General features: G+C 43.6%; 3 protein-coding genes across 5 annotated transcripts; 2 read left to right on the top strand and 1 right to left on the bottom strand.

Annotated features, from left to right (window-relative positions):
* Window positions 1-403: 403 nt before the first annotated feature.
* On the top strand, window positions 404-4521 carry LOC125021526 (schwannomin-interacting protein 1-like). Of its 2 annotated transcripts, XM_047607638.1 has the most exons (7): window positions 404-577; window positions 1386-1584; window positions 1966-2084; window positions 2187-2268; window positions 2946-3059; window positions 3125-3242; window positions 4158-4521. In XM_047607638.1, exons 2-7 carry the CDS (start codon window positions 1390-1392, stop codon window positions 4250-4252), a joined length of 723 nt encoding a protein of 240 aa, XP_047463594.1. In that variant the 5' UTR covers window positions 404-577; window positions 1386-1389; the 3' UTR covers window positions 4253-4521. The 2 variants fall into 2 exon arrangements, with proteins under 2 accessions (XP_047463594.1, XP_047463592.1); XM_047607636.1 differs by having other exon boundaries at window positions 404-1584.
* A 3932-nt stretch (window positions 4522-8453) lies between these two features.
* On the top strand, window positions 8454-13568 carry LOC125021490 (P2Y purinoceptor 3). Its single transcript, XM_047607585.1, has 2 exons — window positions 8454-9164; window positions 11596-13568. Exons 1-2 carry the CDS (start codon window positions 8713-8715, stop codon window positions 12503-12505), a joined length of 1362 nt encoding a protein of 453 aa, XP_047463541.1. The 5' UTR covers window positions 8454-8712; the 3' UTR covers window positions 12506-13568.
* A 1053-nt stretch (window positions 13569-14621) lies between these two features.
* Window positions 14622-19548, bottom strand: LOC125021497 (flavin-containing monooxygenase FMO GS-OX4-like). Of its 2 annotated transcripts, none has more exons than XM_047607601.1 (9): window positions 19411-19548; window positions 18185-18426; window positions 17824-17962; window positions 17596-17738; window positions 17099-17151; window positions 16517-16641; window positions 15661-15768; window positions 15360-15569; window positions 14622-15278 (listed from the first exon to the last, which is right to left on the bottom strand). In XM_047607601.1, exons 2-9 carry the CDS (start codon window positions 18394-18396, stop codon window positions 14967-14969), a joined length of 1302 nt encoding a protein of 433 aa, XP_047463557.1. In that variant the 5' UTR covers window positions 18397-18426; window positions 19411-19548; the 3' UTR covers window positions 14622-14966. The 2 variants fall into 2 exon arrangements, with proteins under 2 accessions (XP_047463557.1, XP_047463558.1); XM_047607602.1 differs by lacking the exon at window positions 19411-19548 and adding an exon at window positions 18991-19401.
* Window positions 19549-20415: the final 867 nt, after the last annotated feature.

The following is a 20415-nucleotide window of genomic DNA, read 5'->3' as shown; positions in this document are numbered from 1 at the left end:
TGCATATATATATTTCTTATATTTTTTTTACATTCTCTTCCTTATTCTGATTGCTCTTTGTTCTCAACACTGGTACTTTGGGTTGGAGCTGGTGTAACGGAAAGTAATTTCCCCCTGGGATCAATAAAGTGATTCTGATTCTGATTCTGAATCTGATTCTGAACTAAAACTAACTGAAACTGAGGATAAACCAGTTTTCAATCCACACTAGTTCGTGTGGATCATTGCTGATCTGATAATCCACATATTCCCTGGCCTGTATGTATATATAAACCTTGTGAAACCCACTGTGACCTGAGCATGTTTAATATTCTCTTATTGTCTAAATGGTCGCATGAATAAATTGAGCTGCTAAACTCCTGAAGAGGTTAAAGTGGGAAGAGCTGGAGGGGAGGAGGGGGAGGAAGGGGAGGGGAAGGAAGAGGGACGTCCTGCCTTCCTCCAGACGCACTTAAACTTCTTTTTAATACACTTTTTCATCGCTTTTCTTTCGTCGTTCGACGCTTCTCGTCCGCCGCGGTGAGTCCGGAGGGAGGGCGACATGTAGCAGAGACGCGGAGCCGCCCGGATGTGACTGGTAGGCGGGGGAAACTCCCGAGGTCTCCCCGCTGCTGGTAAACAACATGCGGGGAGACCCGAGCTCCACAAGCCGGAGAGGGACGAGGTTACACGGCCACAGCTCAGAGGAATCCACGGGCGCTAGGATTCAGTTAATACGGACACACACGAGATAGTTAAAGTTCAGAAACTCAGATGGACAGACGGACGTAAACGTCTCATTTCCATTTTTGTGTCGTTCTTACATAAATTGTTGTTTGTTGTTTAAATAGTTTACATTCTTTACATGAAATCGTTATTGATGTAACTCAAGATTCGATTTCTGATGCTGATTTAACGATACAGTTTTTTTTTTTATTATAATTATTTTTATCAGCGTGAGCTTGTAGATAAATTATGACTGAAAAAGGTCCATTTAATTACAGAATCAAAAAACACATTTTTGAGACAGGATGTAACTTCAAAACACAAACTATGCAATTGATGCATATAAAAAACATATATTTAGATATGTAAAAACTACACATTATATTTTCTCTTTAACAAATTAAAGAGGTCTCTTTTTTATGTAGCATGAAGTCATCCAGTGAACTAGATTTCGCCCTCTGCTGTTTAAAAAAGGCATCGCCATTAGTTTTCCATCGTTTTGTGTCATGATGTTTCCTTACATCCCTAATAATCCTGTAAAACATTTTATAAATGATTGTTTGCTGTGTTGCTGTTTCATACAATATGGTTTTAAAGCCATTCTTCTTTACATATATAATAGTTTCCATGTTTAGTAGTTTACTGTGTTATTGTCGTTCTCATTGTTTGTGTCCGGAGAGGAGGATGGAGGGAGAGAAAGAGACGGCCGAGGAGAAGGAGGAGGAGGAGGAAGAGGAGGAAAAAGAGCTTCACCATCGCATGGCGGCAGCGGCGTCCTCCGTCGACTGCCAGGACCTTCCCATCATGCACTGGGAGGACCTGAGCCAGCGGATCGCCGAGCTGGAGAAACAGGAGCAGGAGAGGATGGAAAGGTCAAAGGTCAGCCAGGTCAAAGACTACATTTCCCATGGGGCTCGGTGTCCAGCAGAGGATGTTTGTTTAGATCAGTTTGACCCAGTAAAGCTAACGCTAAGCTACCATCACTGGTGGAGACCAAACATGGAGCTAACAAGGGACTTCTGATGCTGTGCAGTGGCATTATGGGAAATGTAGGATCCGGTAAACTTACTGTTCTGTGTTGTTCTGGTTTCTGACAGGATGAGGACGTGTTTGTTGCTCAGGGGCGGGAGCTAGCTAACATGAATTATGTGTTGGTCCTCTGAAGCATCTACCTCCTGTTTGATGAACTCACATCTGATCAGTCTTTGTTTCTAAGTTCACCTGTCGTCAGGTGATCTGTGTCTTACTGTCGTCCTCCAGAGGGGGGCGGGGCTTAGGGCAGAGGAGAGTCGGGGGGGAGCGTGGAGTGACGTCAGGGAGGAAGAGGAGGATGAGGAGGAAGACTTCAGTAGGTGTCGAGTCGCCGTCGTCGCATCACGGTAACGCAGCGTTCGACCGAGTTCACGCCTCAACGTGTTTCTGAACGGAAACAGAAACGACGCCATGATTATTTGTTCATGTGTTTGTTTGTTTGCTCACAGACTTCACAACCACAGAAATCTGCAGCTCTGCTTCATCAACGCCAGTGACAGCGAGGAAGACGAGGAGGGAACCAAGAGAAAGGTTTTTACTGGTTCAGACAGAAGAACAGCTTTGTGACGGTTACCTTGGTTACGGGTGTTATACAACTTTAAAGTGAAGCTAAATCTAGTAGAGCTCCCCCTGGTGGCTGGAGGCTGCAGTATGGGTCATAAGCTCCACCCCCTCTTAGTTTGGACTTGAGCCAAACTAAAACTCTACAATACACATCAAATAAGTTATTTTTTTTGTCTGTATAAATTTTTTTTTTTTAAAAAAGATGGTTTCAGTCATTTTAGGTAGTTAATGTAATGTTGATAAATGTTAATGTGTCAATTTGTTTGGATAAGTTTCATTTTAGTTTGTTATTTGAGGCCATAGAAACAGGATGTGACATCATGATGACCACCAGTTGCCATGCCAACCTCTCAGTAAAGAGGTCCTATGGGATCGTGAGAGTTGTATAAACTGTTTTTAAAAATAAGTTCAGTGTATCATCCAACATTTCCTTGTAGCTGGTGGAGGTAGAGCAGTAATTTATATACATTTATATACAGTCTAAGGTGGAGACGTGTTTAGTCCATATTTATATACGGTCTATGGAGGGAACAGTTAGCTTGTAGCAGCTCTTCCATCTGTTGCTGATGCATTAAATGAAAGAGGAGAGAAGAAGAATAAACAGTGTTTCCAGTGACCTGACCTTTGACCTTACATCCCACCAGGTTTCCAAGGAAACGGGGCGCAACAGTTGCCATGCCGCCGGGCTGAAACAGGAAGTGGCCATGGCCCTGAGGACGCTGAGAGACAAACTGTTGGCTGAACAAAAGGAGGAGGAGGTAAAAGAAAGAAGAACTAAATGAAGAGAGAGTTTAGTGAATGAGCCTCTGTGTTTGTGTTGCAGCGTTCGTCCGACAGCAGCAGCGTCGCCAGGAGGAAACATCTGGAGCGTTGGCAGCTGCTGGAGTGTTCGGTTCAGCAGCTCAGCAGCTTGAGAGCGTCACTGGAAGAAGACGTTCACGGTAGAAGACAAACTGCTTCCTCTCTTCATTCTTACTCTTTAAAGGAATGAGATCCAGCGTTTCAGTAGAATAGATGAACCACGGCTAAAAAGTGGAGTTGAGCAGGATTCACACATGTTCACAGGTTTAATCTGTTTTGTCTCAAACAAGCGCAAAACAAACAATATTTACAGAACTGTGTAATGGAGGAAACTAAATGACTCACTGCGATAAAGTGCAAGTTCAAGAAGAAGAAGAATCAACTGAAACATGAAATGTACAAATATGGAAAAAAGAACATGAATATTTCTCTATACATGTGATCGGTTTAATGATCCACTGAGGGAGGAGGAGGATGTGTCGCCCAACATCTGGTGTTCCTTAAGATTCTCAGAGCAAACAGTTGCTCCTTGAGGCCAAATTCTAATAAAATTCTTAGAATCATGATGTTTTCTAAGAAGTTTAGAGTAAAGTAAAAAATAAAATCTATTCCTAAAGAATCTTAGCTCTCTCAGCTAACAGTAGCTCTCCCTAGCCTCCCAGCTAACAGTAGCTCTCCCTAGCCTCCCAGCTAACAGTAGCTCTCCCTAGCCTCCCAGCTAACAGTAGCTCTCCCTAGCCTCTCAGCTAACAGTAGCTCTCCCTAGCCTCCCAGCTAACAGTAGCTCTCCCTAGCCTACCAGCTAACAGTAGCTCTCCCTAGCCTCCCAGCTAACAGTAGCTCTCCCTAGCCTAAAGCTAACAGTAGCTCTCCCTAGCCTCCCAGCTAACAGTAGCTCTCCCTAGTCTAAAGCTAACAGTAGCTCTCCCTAGTCTAAAGCTAACAGTAGCTATCCCTAGCCTCCCAGCTATCCATAGCACCTTGTGTATCTTTAGCCCTGATGCTAGAATCCCTCTGGGTAAAGTCTGGTCTTGTTTTGTCGTCTCTTTCTTCAGCTCTGAGTTCTGAGTTGGTTTCTCAGCTGCTGGTCCGAGACCAGCTGAGGACGAAGCAGGACGCCATGCTGCTGGACGTCCAGGACCTGACCTGAAGACGTAACGGGGGAAACTCACAAATCACAAAGGTCGAGGGCGAAAAGGGAGAAACATGATGAGGATAAATAATTAGCGTTAAGATGAATGGATGAAGAGTTGGTTTCTAATCGTCTCTGGTTTAACTTCATGGACCAGGAACCATATGAGGTAACGTGGTTCCTGGTTCGTCTCAGTGAGGTTTATCGTCATGTGGTTTTCATTGAGCCAATCAGAGAAGATCCAGGAAACATCCTCAGGTCTAATCAGGGTCTAATGTGGTCTACAAGGTCCCCCCTCTGACCTGGTTTATCAGGAACCATGAAGAAGAACAAGTGTCCTAATGTTTCTAATGTGATGATGTTGATGATGTTCTAATGTGACAAATACATGTTTACATTAGTTTAAGGACCAGGAACCAGATATGAGACCAGGAACCAGATATGAGACCAGAACCAGATATGAGACCAGGACCAGATATGAGACCAGGAACCAGATATGAGACCAGAACCAGATATGAGACCAGAACCAGATATGAGACCAGGACCAGATATGAGACCAGGAACCAGATATGGGACCAGGAACCAGATATGGGAGATTCATTCATCTGGATTTAACAGAGGAAAAGTTATATTAAAAAACAAAAACAATCAGTTTTGTGACGTCCTACAGCGATAAAATTCAATGAGTGCCTTGTAAAGGGTTAACGTGAACAGAACCAGACTCAATACAATCAAAATGAAAAGTGGGAGGCTCTAACTTATCCTATTTAAGTTTCATTGTGTTTATTACTTTATTACTTCTGCCTGATATTATAACACGGGAACAGTATCGTCCTACAGCATGTCCTGACCACATATCCTCATATCTTTATGTTATATTCTGTTGTTTGTCTTAACAAAAACAAAGAAAGAAGGAAGGAAAGAGGAATGTCACCAAAACAAGATTTATCCCAGACACTTGTTCTTTAATCCGAAAACTTATTCCATGAAGACATTTACGTATATTTATTCGTATTCCCCAGAGTCTAGTGATTCCTAGTTTTCCGTTTGGTGCCATCCCTCTTTCTTAATCTTGCTAAACTCTTCAGGTACACTCATTATGTTTTCATTGTTTACTTTAAGTTAAAGGGATTAATCCACTTCTTATCTAACGCTGTTTGAACGTTAACACCAGGCGGCAGATATCAGTGATGTTTAGAAGGAGCTGAATGTTATTTACGTTGAGGACAGTTTACTGTAAAAGGGAAAATATGTGTCTGTTACTTTATTTTTATCCACATTTTATTATGTGAAGTCACACTGAGACGGGATCGAGTGGAAGCAACGAGACGGGATGAAACAAACACTTCTACGTGTCACTGTGACTTTAAGAGTTTTTTAAAATGTAAATAAAATTAATTACAAATGTATTTGTAAATGCAAACATTAATTCTGAAATATATTTTGAGAGGCATAAAAGCTGATTGTGTGCTGTAGTTTTATTTTCAGACCTTGTTGAAGTAAATCAGTGTTTAGCATCTAGGACCAGAAACCCCTTTAAATTCTTATGATGTAGCACAATATTACTCATTCTACTCTAATTAAAAGTTAATTATTTACAAAAATCCTCTGAATGAAATAAAACATTATCTAGTGGTCACTGAGCTAATGCTAATGCTAATGCTAATGCTACCTTCTTAGTTGCCAGAGAAGCAGAATTTACCCCACGTGTTAGCTAGCTAGCGAAGCTATGGGTTTCACCGCCCAAGCTAATTTAGTAAAACGTTTTCTCATTCAGCTTGAAGAAGGATTATTATTATTATTATTATTATTATTTTGCAGCAGGTGTCGTGGGGCTTGACACACTAACCTTCACTATGATAACTAAAAATTATGAGAAAGAAGAAGAAGGAGGAAGAGGAGGAGGAGTCGATGTTTTTTCTAATTAAAGTTTCAGAAACCAGACATAGACGACCAGCAGAAAAACCCAGATTTAAAGTTTCAGCAGGAGGAGGAGGAAGAGGAGGAGTAATAATAATAATTTTAGTGTTTAAAAATGTAAATGAAGCAAATTTGATCTTTTTCTGTCTTTGTAATATTTAGAGCTCAGGAACATCAGTTTTTGTCTTAAAATATTTTAATATCTAAAAAATGTAAATATTATTATTATTTTCATTAAATAGAACAGAGAAACATTTTCAGGACTAATAAAAATAAACCAAATATCAAATGTTAGTAGAAATGTAATTGTGTGTAATTGTTATCTCTGGAGATTTTAAAGCTCAGCTCATACGAAGAATCGAAGCGTCTCTCACGTCCACGGCTCTGTTTTCCTCTGCAGTCCCTGGATTGAGTTTCATTCCTGCAGTTGGGTCTGAATGAACTCATCAATTATTCAGAGAGAAGCTGAAGGTCGGGGGAGAAGCCCTGAGAGACCCTTCAGCCCTGAAACCGACTCTTCTGGACCACAACGGATAAAAAACTAGAACTAATAAACCACGACGAGAAGAAGAAGAAGAAGAAGAAGAAGAAGAAGAGGAGGACGTCTGAAGGTAGGACCTCTGATCCGGGTCATGGTCTCTGGCTTCGTTCTGCTTTCAGATCTCATCAGATGTATTTTCTAGGTCTGTTTATATAATGGAGGAATAGTTCCAGTGATTCTCTGGTGACGATCTCCATCTCCATTCTCCATCTTCTCTGATCGTAAAGTCCATATCTTTGGTTTGACCAGATATCTGATAATAAACTGTACTCGTGTCTAAACTCCGGGAGGAATAAGCTGCAGGTTTGATAAAATAAAATAAAACCAGTTCTAGGCGTCAAACGTAGAGAATCAACATGTGAAGACAGAAGCGAGTGCAGCAGATTCTTCAGGAAAACAGTCACACGTCACATTTTAAATCCGTTTAGTGACGTGAGAAGAAGAAGTTTTCTCTCTCTGAGCTCTAGATTTACAGAAAACAATGACGTGCTTCACATCGTCCCCGTCTGTTCGTCTGATTCTGATGTCTGATTCTTTTCAAATCCAAAAAAAACAAAAATAAAATAAACCTTTCTTTTATTTTTTGGTCTAAAAGGAAAATAGTTCTGGACTCAAAGTACCTTCCTGGAATGTGGAAAACAAAAACACTCATTGATTCTGGTTCAGAACAGAGTTCAGCTCCTCTTCTGGTCAGAAGCTGGTTCTTCAATGGGACCAAGACTCACTGTGGGTTCACACCTGGACTCTGGACTAGGGATGGCTGCTGATACTGGCTACCATGATGCTAACGGTGCTGATGCTAACGGCAGTAACCAGACTGATCTGGTTCCAGTGAGTGTTTAATTAGCTTAGCCTCCTTAGCTCTATAGCTGCATGGATGGAAGTGAAGCTTCAACATGTCTGAGACCAAACGTTTGTCTAAAGTTTGTCTGGACTTCACCTCTAAAGACGCAACAAGGAGGAAACACCTGGAATTAGACTCAACATCTGACCACACATAGCATTAGCATTAGCATTTTATAAAAGACCAGAAATGTAGCGTCTCTGATCGCCTGGAAAAACAGGAAAAACACAACATACTATATAGATGTTATTTACAGAATTATATTATATTGGTTAATTTATTTCTCAGTTGTATTTATATTATTTAACTTGATATTCTCTTCCACTTCCATGTCACAGAATGTCTTATCAGATAAAACCTGAGCCATATCCATCCCTGCCACAGAGACGTGTTAATGTGAAGGCCTGAAAACTCATCATGTTGTTGCTTTGTAGTTTTATTTCTTCTTTCTACACTTTAAAATGTAGCATGTGAGAAATAAAAGACAGAAACATCAGCCTGATGGTGATTCTACAGGCGGCTTCATCTGAATGTTTAAACGTTTACAGGGACCCATTAAAGATATTTCTGTTTACTTTAAAAAAAACTAGAGTCACTGTTAATAAAATCCATAAGTTTGTGTTTATTTTGTATTAAATCATAGAAGTAGAGACACGAGGTCTGTCTATTTCTGGCCTCTACAGCCTTTTGTGTTTCCCTGAACGTTGACTCAAACTGGGACCCGTTGTTCCAAAACACTTAGGTTGAATCTTAAACCCTGACCCCAACGCTTCAACAGCTGGAACAGACCCCCGACCAGCTGCTCAGGACGGCCCAATGACTGGAGAGAGGTTTCCGGAAAGCTTTGTTAATGATTGAGGAACTAATTGAGCGAGACATGGTCTTCATCAGCACAACGAAGGAGGTACGTTCTGAACGAGCTTTTCCAAACTAATGACGGTGTGTTTCATTTCCTACAGAGATATGGGCCGGACGACGAGACGGAGGCAGAGAATAGATAGATAGATAGATAGATAGATAGATAGATAGATAGATAGATAGATAGATAGATAGATAGATAGATAGATAGATAGATAGATAGATAGATAGATAGATAGAAACCTATTGACAACATGACGCAAGAGGACCCTGAATCAATCCACGTCTGCCACAAATAGCCTCCGGAGGTTGATCATGGGCCTGAGCCGAGCCTCCAGGGTCACCCCAGACGTCGGCCTGGTGGTGGCAGCGTTGGTGAGCGACCACCCCAACACCTCCTCCTCCTCCTCCTCGTCTCGTCCATCGTCGTCGTCCTGCAGCATCGACGAATCCTACAAGTACGTCTTCCTGCCCGTCTGCTACTCGCTGACCTTCCTCTTCAGCCTCAGCCTCAACTCGGTGGTGCTGCTTCGCTCCTGCCGCCATCATGGCGTCGGGGGCCGGCGCTGGAACACCTCCCTGATCTACATGGTGAACCTGGCCACCACAGACCTGATGTACGGCCTGTCGCTGCCCTTCCTGGTGGCGAGCTATGTGCAGAGGGACCATTGGGTGTTCGGAGACTTCATGTGTCGCCTCGTTCGCTTCCTCTTCTACTTCAACCTCTACTGCTCCATCTTCTTCCTCACCTGCATCTCTGTGCACAGGTAGGACGCTCTGCAAAGTTAAACCATCTATATGAACAAGGAACCACATGTGGTAACGTGGTTCCTGGTTCCTCTCAGTGAGGTTTATTGTCATGTGGTTTTCATTGGTCCAATCAGAGAAGATCTAGGAAACATCCTCAGGTCTAATCAGGGTCTAATGTGGTCTACAAGGTCCCCCTCTGACCTGGTTTATGAGGAACCATGAAGAAGAACAAGTGTCCTAATGTTTCTAATGTGATGATGTTGATGATGTTCTAATGTGACAAATACATGTTTACATTAGATATGATACCAGAACCAGAACCAGATATGAGACCAGGAACCAGATATGAGACCAGAATCAGACATGAGACCAGGAACCAGATATGAGACCAGAACCAGATATGAGACCAGGAACCAGATATGAGACCAGGAACCAGATATGAGACATTCATTCATCTGGATTTAACTCAGGAACATTTGAGTAAACAGTCTTTTTATGTCATACAATAACATTCTAGTGTATTTCAAAGAGTCTGATCTAATCACTATCAGTGGCTACGACCAATTTGATCTCAAATGAGTCTGTCTGGTCCTGGTCTGTCTGGTCCTGGTCTGTCTGGTCCTGGGTCTGTCTAGTCCTGGGTCTGTCTGGTCCTGGTCTGTGTAGTCCTGTGTCAGTCTGGTCCTGGGTCTGTCTAGTCCTGGGTCTGTCTGGTCCTGGTCTGTCTGGTCCTGGTCTGTCTAATCCGGGTCTGTCTAGTCCTGGGTCTGTCTGGTCCTGGTCTGTCTGGTCCTGGTCTGTCTAATCCGGGTCTGTCTAGTCCTGGGTCTGTCTGGTCCTGGTCTGTCTAATCCGGGTCTGTCTAGTCCTGGGTCTGTCTGGTCCTGGTCTATTTAGTCCTGGGTCTGTCTGGTCTGGGTCTGTCTAATCCGGGTCTGTCTGGTCCTGGTCTCAGTGTTGTGTTCTGTCCACTTCACTGAATAAACCAGTGGATAAATCAGGAATAGAAGTTTTTTCCATTGATAAACTAAAGTCAACATAAACTTAAATTCTGCCATATTTAAACTTTTTTTTCCAGTTTCCAGTTCATCAGTTTTCTAAGACTTTGCCTCGTGTGCACAAACAGTGAAACAGTTAAATTCGCTGAACACTGGGTCACCAGTCGTGTTCCAGGCACATTTCCGGCGTCATCTCCCAAACAGAACAGTTCTGCTTGAGTATTTTCCTGGCAACGTTAATTTTTGACGGCTTCCTCTACCTTTGCTCTCTGAACTTTGACTCGCTCGTGGAAAAGTCGCAGCGCCATGTAGAAAGCCTCCTGATTGTGCAGCAGCTGGTGAATGTGTAGGAGACGGAGAGTTGTTGGGTTTGACCTCAGAGATCATTCTTAAAGACCACAAAGTGCTGACAACCAACAAACCTGTTTACTCTCTGCAGATGATCATCTTTGTGTCTTGTTGCAGTTGGAGGTTTAGTTTTTCATCTGCACAGAGTAAATAAATTGAACAGCTTCAGGAAAACTGGCCTTCGTTCACCTTAGACCCAAAGAACAGGGTCCTGAAGGTAGCTCACCTTTGTTGGTCTGTTTTTTTTCGTTTTGTAGTTTTTTACTGACGACTGAACACATTTTAAAAGCCTCCATGGCCTGATCAGTATCGTTACCAAACCAGCTGAGCCTGGTCTTTATTTAAGGTCTGACATGAAACAAAATCACGTCCCTCTATCTTTGAAACATCTTCTTCTTCTGTTTTAATTGTGGTTTGCTTGCATCAAAGCAAAAACCAGAAGAAGAACCCGAGCCCTGTTTGTAGTCGTGCAGTGGTGGAGATGTCAGTATCTAGTGTGATGTGGATGTAGGAGATGATCTAAACAGAATCCGTGGAGTCACTCAGGCCAAAGGCTGCAGACAAACAACAACAACTACGTTTAGAAGAAGAGCAGAGTTTCCTGGAGACTGATCTTCTAGAGGGTTAGAGAGTTTATGACCAGAACATTTGTGGAGCAGAGAACACGAGGTACGAGCTCATCTCTCCACATTAACTCTGACTGGAAGAAACATTCACTGGACTGAATCCAGTCGACTCTAGAAAAGACAAGAACAGACTCTAAGAAGCTACAGGGACCAACTCTAGGACATTTACCATCAGAAAACTGGATCAGGACTTCCTTAGTTCCCATGACCAAAGAGGAACATCTCCTGGTTCTTAAAGTTGTTCTAGGAGCTGTTTGAGGACCTGGTTTTAGTTGATAAACTGATAAATAGTAGGCAGAGTTAGTCAGTCTGGTTCCAGCTTATAAAAACTACGAATTGTCCAAAATTCAAGTTAAAGTTCGTATTAGAAAAATCTCCTGAAGACAGGGAAAACCTTCAGGAGGCTCAAAAACCTGTAAAAGAAAAATCATTTGTGAAAGAGGAGTCAGATGTGAAGTGTCTTGTGTTGTCCACAGGTACCTGGGGATCTGCCATCCCATGAGGACCATCACTCTGGAGAGCAAGCGGGTGGTGAAGGGCACCTGTGCCCTGGTCTGGGTGGTGGTCTTCATCCTCACCTGCCCCATCTTCAGGTTTGCCCAGACTGGATTCGTCAGGCGAGGGGGCGGGGCCATCGGGCCTGGAGGAGGGGCGAGGGATGACGGGAACAGGACGGGGGAAGAGGATGGGGAGGGGTACATGAACTGCTGGGACGACGCCATCGATAAGGAGTTCGCCGACTACGTCCCGTACGGCATCGTCCTCCACCTGCTGGGCTTCTTCGTGCCCTTCGTCATCATCGCCTGGTGTTACTCCCATGTGGTGAGGACCATATTTCAGACCCTGCGCTCGCCGCCTAGCTCAGTAGAGGGCGGGGAGGACGGCCCGGTGGGGGACGGGCCGATGGACGGAGTCCGAGAGCGGGAGAGGAACTCGGTGTCTATCTCCGGCTCGCAGTACTCGCACTACATCAGGCGGCGGCGGAAATCCATCAAAACCATCGTTACCATCACGCTGCTGTTCGCGCTCTGCTTCCTGCCCTTCCACGTGACACGGACGCTGTTCCTGCTCCTGCGACGGGGGCAAATGGGCGGCTGCAACGCCATGAAGGCCGTCTCCATCTGCTACAAGGTCACCAGGCCGCTGGCCTCCTGCAACGCCTGGCTCAACGCCCTCCTCTACTTCCTGACGGGGGACAAAGGCGCCCCCTGCTGCTGGACGGTAGGACGCAGCGTCCGGCGTGAGCGACGCAGCGGCTCCCTCTGGTGGCCGCTGAAGATCCTGAGAAAAGAGGGCGTGGGCGAGGATGATCAGGAGGCGGCCGAGAGGGTAGAAAGGGAGGTGCACATGGAAAACGAGTCCAAGTCTTCCAGGGTCATCTTCTAGGACGCAGCAGGGACCGGAAGTTTTTTTCAGTTTATTTCTAAACAATCAGCAAAAGTCAAGAGAGTGCACTGAGACAAACAGCTGCTAGAGGCATGGGTGGAAACTGTCGGCTTCATGCCTCCACACAGACACGGTATCATTAAAAACCATTTAACATCTTATCATCCATTTAACAGGACATAACCAAACCAAAGAAAACTGAAAGCTGTTCATGAACATCTTTTGAAAGACAAAAGTCAGAATCTCTCTAAGTGGTTTAGTTCTGGAGGAATCAAAGTTGGAAAACAGTTAAAAAATAACAAGAAGTTTCACCTGAAAAAATGTGTTGGTTGAATCCTAGAATGACTTTTATCAATGAAACCAGAAGAAAATGACATAATGCATCAAACACAACTGTCCCACAAACCACCCAGAGGAATTTCTATTGTCAATAAATGTCCAAACTACAAGAAGAGGCTGACAAAGGTGTTGGACCTGTTGTTTGAGTGTCAGGTGAACGAAGCTAAAACCCTTGGAGTTGTTTTGGTTTATTTACTTGAGGCAGACAAGAAGATTAAACCTCTGTGTGCAAAATGACGTCAAGATGATCGACAAACAAACCGACGTGTGTTAATCCGAACATGAAGCAGACGCTTTAAGCTCCTGCTCTTTGTGAGGGGATCAGGTCTGGTGGCCCTAAACACATCCTTCTGGGTTTGATTCATGTAACAATGTTTCCTCTTTACTGTTGTTTCCGTTTTATTCCATCTACAACAAACATTTCCGCACCAATGGAAACAATTAATTATGAATGTTATTGAACCATTTTTCTATAAAATGATTTTAAATTGGCGTCAGGTCGGTCTGAGCCAGTTATAGATAAATGAATAAATATCCCTTTAAATTTCTCCTTTACTAGACCCAAGGAGAGCACTAATGATTATTCAGAGAGAATCCTCTCGTGTCTTAATATAATTATTGTCTCGTGAGAAACCTATAGGAGGATTAAACCCATTAAAGACTTGTTTCAGTCGATGTTCGTGAACCTGTGACGTGTTTTTGTTGGTGAAGCTGAATCGTCCTGTAGCTGTAATTAATAAACGGTGATTCTTTAAAAACAAGGCAACAACAATGGATCCTCCTGCTTCATGTCCTGTTGTGGTTGTGTGAATGTGAATCCGAGTGTGTGTTTCTGTTTCTGTGGGTCAGTGTCTTCAGATGTCTGCTGCCCTGGTCTCGTTCATGGTTAACGAGCGGAAATAATTCATTAGTGTGGACCGGATCTGGATCACATCCGCCAGGACTCTGACTCATGGATTCATCCTCCCACCTACAAGATGTTGTGTCATCACTGTCATGTATTAGTGTAACTCGTCCCGCAGGTACAATGTTCATCATTTGAGGTGATCCGTTAGCATGCTAAGTGCTGCTGCACATCCAGGCCAGACTCATGGGAAAATTATTTTTTGATGTCGTTTGAACCTAAACAAAAAACCATTAGACACAGTTGTCGACCTGATGGTTAAAGTTCATCCTGAGGGAAACACAAATGATTGAAAGTTTTAATCGATCCATTTAAAACTCGTCAGCGAATGACCAAAGTCTGAAGGATTCGTCTTCTGGGATGCTAACTCTTGCTAATAGGCCCTGAACAAAAAAATCCATTTGCAGCTAAAGGGAAAAGTTTTCATCAGAAACAACTGTTGAGCTGAGGAATAAACTTCATGTTGGTTCATCTGGAGGGGAATAAATTCTCCTGTTAAACTGTCACAGCACACTCAAAAAACAAGAGTTAATTTCAGTTTTCTGTTTTTTTAAATGAGCACAACAGTAGAAAGAATGTGGTTTAAAGTTAATATTTTTAGGAGGGCAGACAGAGTCTTCAGGGTCTGTTGGAATCGGAGACGATCAGTTTTCTTTCTTTATTAAAGCCAATGACAGCTTTGTGACAGTGGTTTGATATTAAAACTCTGACTCTAGAATCACGTCCGATTGTCGAGATGATTAAACGAGTATCGAGCTCATGGAGGAAACGTAAATAACCAGCGTCACAAGGATTCATCCTCAGGAGAACATGGAGGTTTGTACCAGTGGACAAAATATCCGTTCTGTAGAAAATGGACCAAAACCGACAACATTTGATCTCAGTAGATTTATTTATTTTAGGAAAATTATGTAAAGGATTCGTTCTAAAAAACATAAACCTTCACTGATTAAGTGTTTCATCAGAAAATGTATAAAAACTGAGGACTGAACTGATCGAGGTAGGTTAGTGTTGTTTCTGATAATCACATGAAGACCGATGGCTGAAACGTCATCTGATCTAGATACATAAAAGTGCTTCATCAACATTAGTAAAACAATTAGAGTGAATTTAAACACATGTGCAACTGATTTAATGAAGTTAAATCAAACCTCCAAACCGAACATGGTCTGTTGCGACAACGGACGCTTTCGAGGACTTGTTTGTTCATCTGGTGTTTTAACTGAGCAGCTCCCACTCGGTGTCACTGATCAGTCTGTAGTTGAGCCTCCGGTAGTTTTCGGGGTGAATGTCGTGCTGTCGCCACACCTCGTCATACAGACTGCGCATGGCCGGAGGCAGCGGGGGGAAACCAGCGGAGCGAGCTAGCGCGTCGCAGTACTCCCACTGGTCCTGATCCAACTTCAGCAGGTGGCGCTGTTTCACCCCCTTCTCCAGTTTCTCCTGGAGCTGCCATCGGACCTCGTCCTCCATCTGAGCCCGAGGCGGTAAAGTGACAGAACCGTCCAACACGGCCAGAGCGAACTGGACCTGCAGGGATCAGATTTAAGATGGGTGAAGGTCGGTCGGACCGGTCGACCTGTGGGGACGTCTCGGACTCTCGTGTCTCACCTGGCAGTTGAAGTTGGGGAAGGGACAGATGAGGGTGCAGATGCCGATGAAGACGAGCGAGGGGAAGGCCGGAGGCAGCATGAAGCGGTACAGAGGAGACACCGTCTGGTCCTGGACCTCCAGAGACAGCTGAGCTCCGTCCAGGAATGGAAACTTGAAGTTGTACCCGGTGCAGAACATCAGGACGTCGGCCTGGACCACCGAGCCGTCCTGGGACCCATTTAAACAAGGTCTTACACTTCATTCAAAAGGTGCTGGTAACGTCCTAAAGGACACGTGCTGATAAATGACTCAAAGTCACCTGGAGACGAAGGCGGCCGTCGTCCTCCACCGCCACCACTGGACTGGACTGCTGGATCTCTGGAGGAAGAGGAAACGTGAAACGAGGATGATGATGACTCAGAGTCACCTGGAAAGAGAAACATGGAACATCAGAAACATGAAAATAACCTTTTCATTCCTTCACAGACTGCAGTGGTTTATTTTGAAGGCAAGGACAATGGTCCTGGCTAATAAACACTCTCTAGCTTCCATTGTTTCCTTCCGGTCATTTGCTGTTAAAAATAGACATTGTCCACAGTTGTGGTTGTCTTGCAGACTGAATCAGACTGTCCTCCAGGGTCCAGATGTCCCAGCCATCAACATGAGGCAGCTTCCATCAAGCTTCACGTGGAGACGCTGTGTTTAGTGTCTGGTGTCCTTTCCTCAGCACGTCTACTCTCATCAACCAAAAGCTCAACTTTGGTCTTCTCAGACCAAAGAACCTTATTCCAGTTGCAGACTTGGACATACTTTTCTATGTCTTTGGACGAACTCTAGTCCAGATAGATATCTCTTTGACCAGTAGTCCTAGGTTCTTTCATCACTTGTCTCCATCGAGTAGTCTGGGTGTCCTTGTGTCCTTCTCTAAGTCATTTCTTTGAGTTTATTTGAAAAGTGGTTGGTGTTCAACTTCTTCTTCCAGAATATGTTGATCACTGATTGAAATACAACACAACTCCAATCTGACAGTCGATCAACAACAACTTAACCCTCTGCTCTAATGTTGGCAGGAGGTACTAAGGTAAACACCACATTTTTTAACTTCAATCTCTTGGAGATACGTCTATGGATACGTGACGATACGTTTTTTAAACACTGCGATGTTTGTTTATTACCTGAGCTCCAACTTTAGCCAGTTCCATGGAGATGTCCAGTCCTGAAGCATTAGCTCCCAGAACGACCACCGACTGACCTGAGAACGGCTCTGGATACCGGTATGAATGACTGTGGAGCACGTTTCCTTCAACACAGACAACATTCAGAGTCACCTCATGGTGGTCAGCACACACACAACTGTGCAGTTAGCCTAGCTTAGCATAATGACATGGGAACTGTTAAAAAGAAATGGAGTCATTCTCATCAAAACCATTTCAATTCAGAAGAAGAACAATGACAGAAAATCTGACTGATGCTAACATGGTAAAGTCCAGGAAGGAAAGACGGCATAGACGCTGAAAGACGGCTAGCTTTGTAGTTTCATAGAACCTGAAGATGTTTCAATGCTAGCTGTTAGCTGAGAGGGAAGCTAGGAGGAGCTACTGTTAGCTTGAGGCTAAGACGCTAGGAGGAGCTACTGTTAGCTGGGAGGCAAGGAATCTAAAACTGAGCACCCAACATTGGTTAGCTGACTGTTGGCTAGGTGTGTCTTTGGCTTTAGCTTTAGCAAACATTGACAGAAACATAGACGCTGACTGTACCTTTAAAGTTGTCTATTCCTGGTATGTCGGGGATGTGAGGGTCAGAGTAGTGCCTTCAGGACAAATATCAGGTGAACTTAAAAAATTAAACACGATTAAAACAAATGAAACATTATGTTGATTTAAACTTTCAGTGACTAAATGTGATGGAGACAGACATGATTTAACCCTCATAATATTTATCCCTGGAGTCAATTTGACCCCATTTAAGATAGGAGGAGCTCCTGTTAGCTGGTAAATGGCTAACTGTTAGCTTGGTGTATCGCAGTCTTCAGGTTTTAGAGTGACATGTAGCTAACTCACCAGCTAGCTTAGAAAAGAACGAGCAATTTAAGGTCAGTCAGTGAGATTTATCTGCATATTTCTCCATAGTTGCTAACAGGTATGTGCTGGATGTTCATGTGGGTTTGTTTTATTTAAAGAACTATTTAAGTGGTCAACAAACAAACGTAAAGAACTTGACACATGGAGTCAAACGTGTTAAAGTTAAACGTTACCCAGAGCAGACCAACACCGAGTCAAAGGTCTCTGTTTTCTGACGGCCGGACCAATCAGACGACGTCACCTCCCAAGTCGTCTTCTCCTCGCCGCCCTCCGTCGTCATGACGACAGGCTTCACGGTTTCCACCACGGTGTTGAACTTTGAACCAGAGCAGAGACACAGTGAGTCCGTGGATCCTACGTTCCCCCGGGACGTGGATCTGAGGCCTTTGTGGAAGACCCACCCGGATGTGAGGCCGGATGTGGTGGCTCTGGCAGTATCTCTCCAGGTACCTCTGGACCTCCTGATGGGGCAGGAAGCTGCTCAGATGGGGGTCGAACGGGAAATCAGGGAACATCATCACCTCCTTGGGCAGGTTGGTCCTGTCGGTGGAATCAGAGTCTTTGACTGAGAAGGTTTCACAAAGAGACACCAACATCCTCCCCCGTTCATTTCTATACCTCATCATCCTTACGCTTCCACCACCCAACCTCCGTCTTCCAAGCTCCACCATCCTCCCCTCCTTTCCCCATCATCCTCTCCCTTTAAACTGAACTAAACTCAGTGAGGTAGTAAGAGTCTGTAGTGCAGACAGGTGAACTGACCTGAGGTCCCGGTACATGCTGCTGTGGACCGGCCGCCCGGTGTCGGAGGCTCCGACCCGTTCTTCGTAGCGCCAGGTTCCTCCGACCTCGTCGCTGAGCTCGTAAACCACGGGGGGGGCGAAGCGGGTCGGACGGGACAGGATGTGTCGGGCTGCACAGAGTCCGGCGGCTCCGGCTCCGACTACCGCCACCTGCTGCAGCATCCTCCTCATCCTCACGGGGACAGAGGAAGCCGCTGAGGCCTGAGGACCAGGAAACAGGGGGTACTTTGTGTTTGGGATGGACGAGTTTCCCAAAGACAAAACCCCCAGAGAGGAACGAACTGAAACCAAACAACCATCCACAAACTCATGGACCAACACAAGAGACACACGACTCAGACGTCCACCTCCACCTGGAGGACAGAGGACGTCTTCCCCTGAAGACAACAACGTCCAGATCTTTTGTAATTTGTACGTGTTTCCATTTAAAGAGGTTTAGTGGTGATGTCCCATAATTCTCTTAAACTCTTGTCTCTTTGAGGGACTTAAAATGAAGTGGTTGTGTGACCTCCTGCATCATCTCCGGTGAAATGCCAAATAAGCGTGTCCATTGCACTTTCATATTAACCTTTATATCGATACGTCTGAAAAACCTCCTCATGAGAGCGTAAAAATGTTTTAGAGACATAGATGTTTCCATTCCCAGTTCATTCTTGAGAGATTTAGATTTTGCTCCTTTCCAGGGGAATAGAAACGCATCTTATGTCAGATTGGAAAAACCTTCTGAGACCTGAGATATAATGTGCCATCGATTTAAAATCTTACCTTCTGTTCCCAATAAGCTTCGACCCCATTGACACATATGACTGATGATGGGTCTCGACCATTCACAGGGACAGAGGACAAACCGCCCGTCTTTTCTAAACTCAACAAGTCCAGCTGCACTTTTAAAAGTTTTTTAGGCTTCTCATAAAAACGCTGAATGCAAAGAGGCTCATCAGCTCAAAACCAGGTGTATTTACTGAGTTGGGCTAAAATATCAGACTCTCAGAAAAGAACCGAACATCCCACCAGTCACAGGACTGGTCACACGCCGCGCATGCTCACATCCACCAACTACTTCTTATTTAACTAGTATTTTATTATTAACTTTCTTCCAGCTAGCTCATTATGGAGCTACATTCAGACACGATCAGGATCCAATAATAAATCATCAGTAATCAACATTTAATCACCACCAGTTACCGTCAGTCGTTAGTTTCCGCTGTGGAGCCGCCGGGACTGTTTTCTTTCAGTGACAAGATTCAAGTCACGACACCGTAAAGCAAAACGACAGTTTCCTGTTAGAGCCCTCCAGAATAAAACCATCGAAAATAAAAAAAATAAAATAAAATAAACTGTGAACTAAAATAAAATACACCCAACAAAAAAAGTCAAAATGTTAAAATAATAATAAAATTAAAAAAAAGATCCTGAAGTGTCTCTGAGAAGGTTCTCAGTCGTTCATGTCGTGGTGTTAATTAAGAAATCAGCTGAAACTGAGAAGAATGGACTTTTGTTTTTTCCTTCATGTCTAAATGACTGGTTCAAGTTTTTATCACAAACAACAAACAAACAACGCGTTGGGTGGTGTCTGTCTGGAGTTTCCAGGCCACGAAGTTCCTCCACTCACTGAATAAAAAATAAACTAGAAACAAATGAACTTCCCACATTTGCAGCATTAACTCATTATTAGAGGGAAGTCATGAGATTTTCAGTCAGACACCACCCACACATGTTCCTGATAATAATCTAAACATGTGGTGATAAGGTGTGAAACAAAGAAGAACTTATCAAAGATTCATTTCTCGTATATGAATAATGTGAAGGGCGTTGTTCGTATTTTCCTCAGATGCTACTGTTTAACCTTTACACTTGTCAACACATCAACATAAATCAGACTCAACATCATATCTTTATATTTCACTTATTTTATTACAAAGAATTAATAGAAAATATTGCACTTTTATTTGGTTTACAATTACAGATTTACACGCCTTTAACGTGAAGATTTAATATAAGAAAAAGAAGAAACAATCCTGACACTTTGATAAAGACTGAGACATTTAAAAAAAATACAATTCAGATGTTAGATTTTCTAATAAAACATATAAAACTAAATGAAAATACAATCACTGTTCTCACTTTAACAACACAAACAATTCTTGTCGGACATTGAAGATCAAGTCAAAGTTCCACAAATAAAAACAT

The sequence above is a fragment of the Mugil cephalus genome, chromosome 15 (assembly GCF_022458985.1).
Source record: "Mugil cephalus isolate CIBA_MC_2020 chromosome 15, CIBA_Mcephalus_1.1, whole genome shotgun sequence".
NCBI lineage: Eukaryota > Metazoa > Chordata > Actinopteri > Mugiliformes > Mugilidae > Mugil > Mugil cephalus.
The sequence above is the reverse complement of the archived record's forward strand: the minus strand, read 5'-3'. Positions and strand labels throughout refer to the sequence as shown.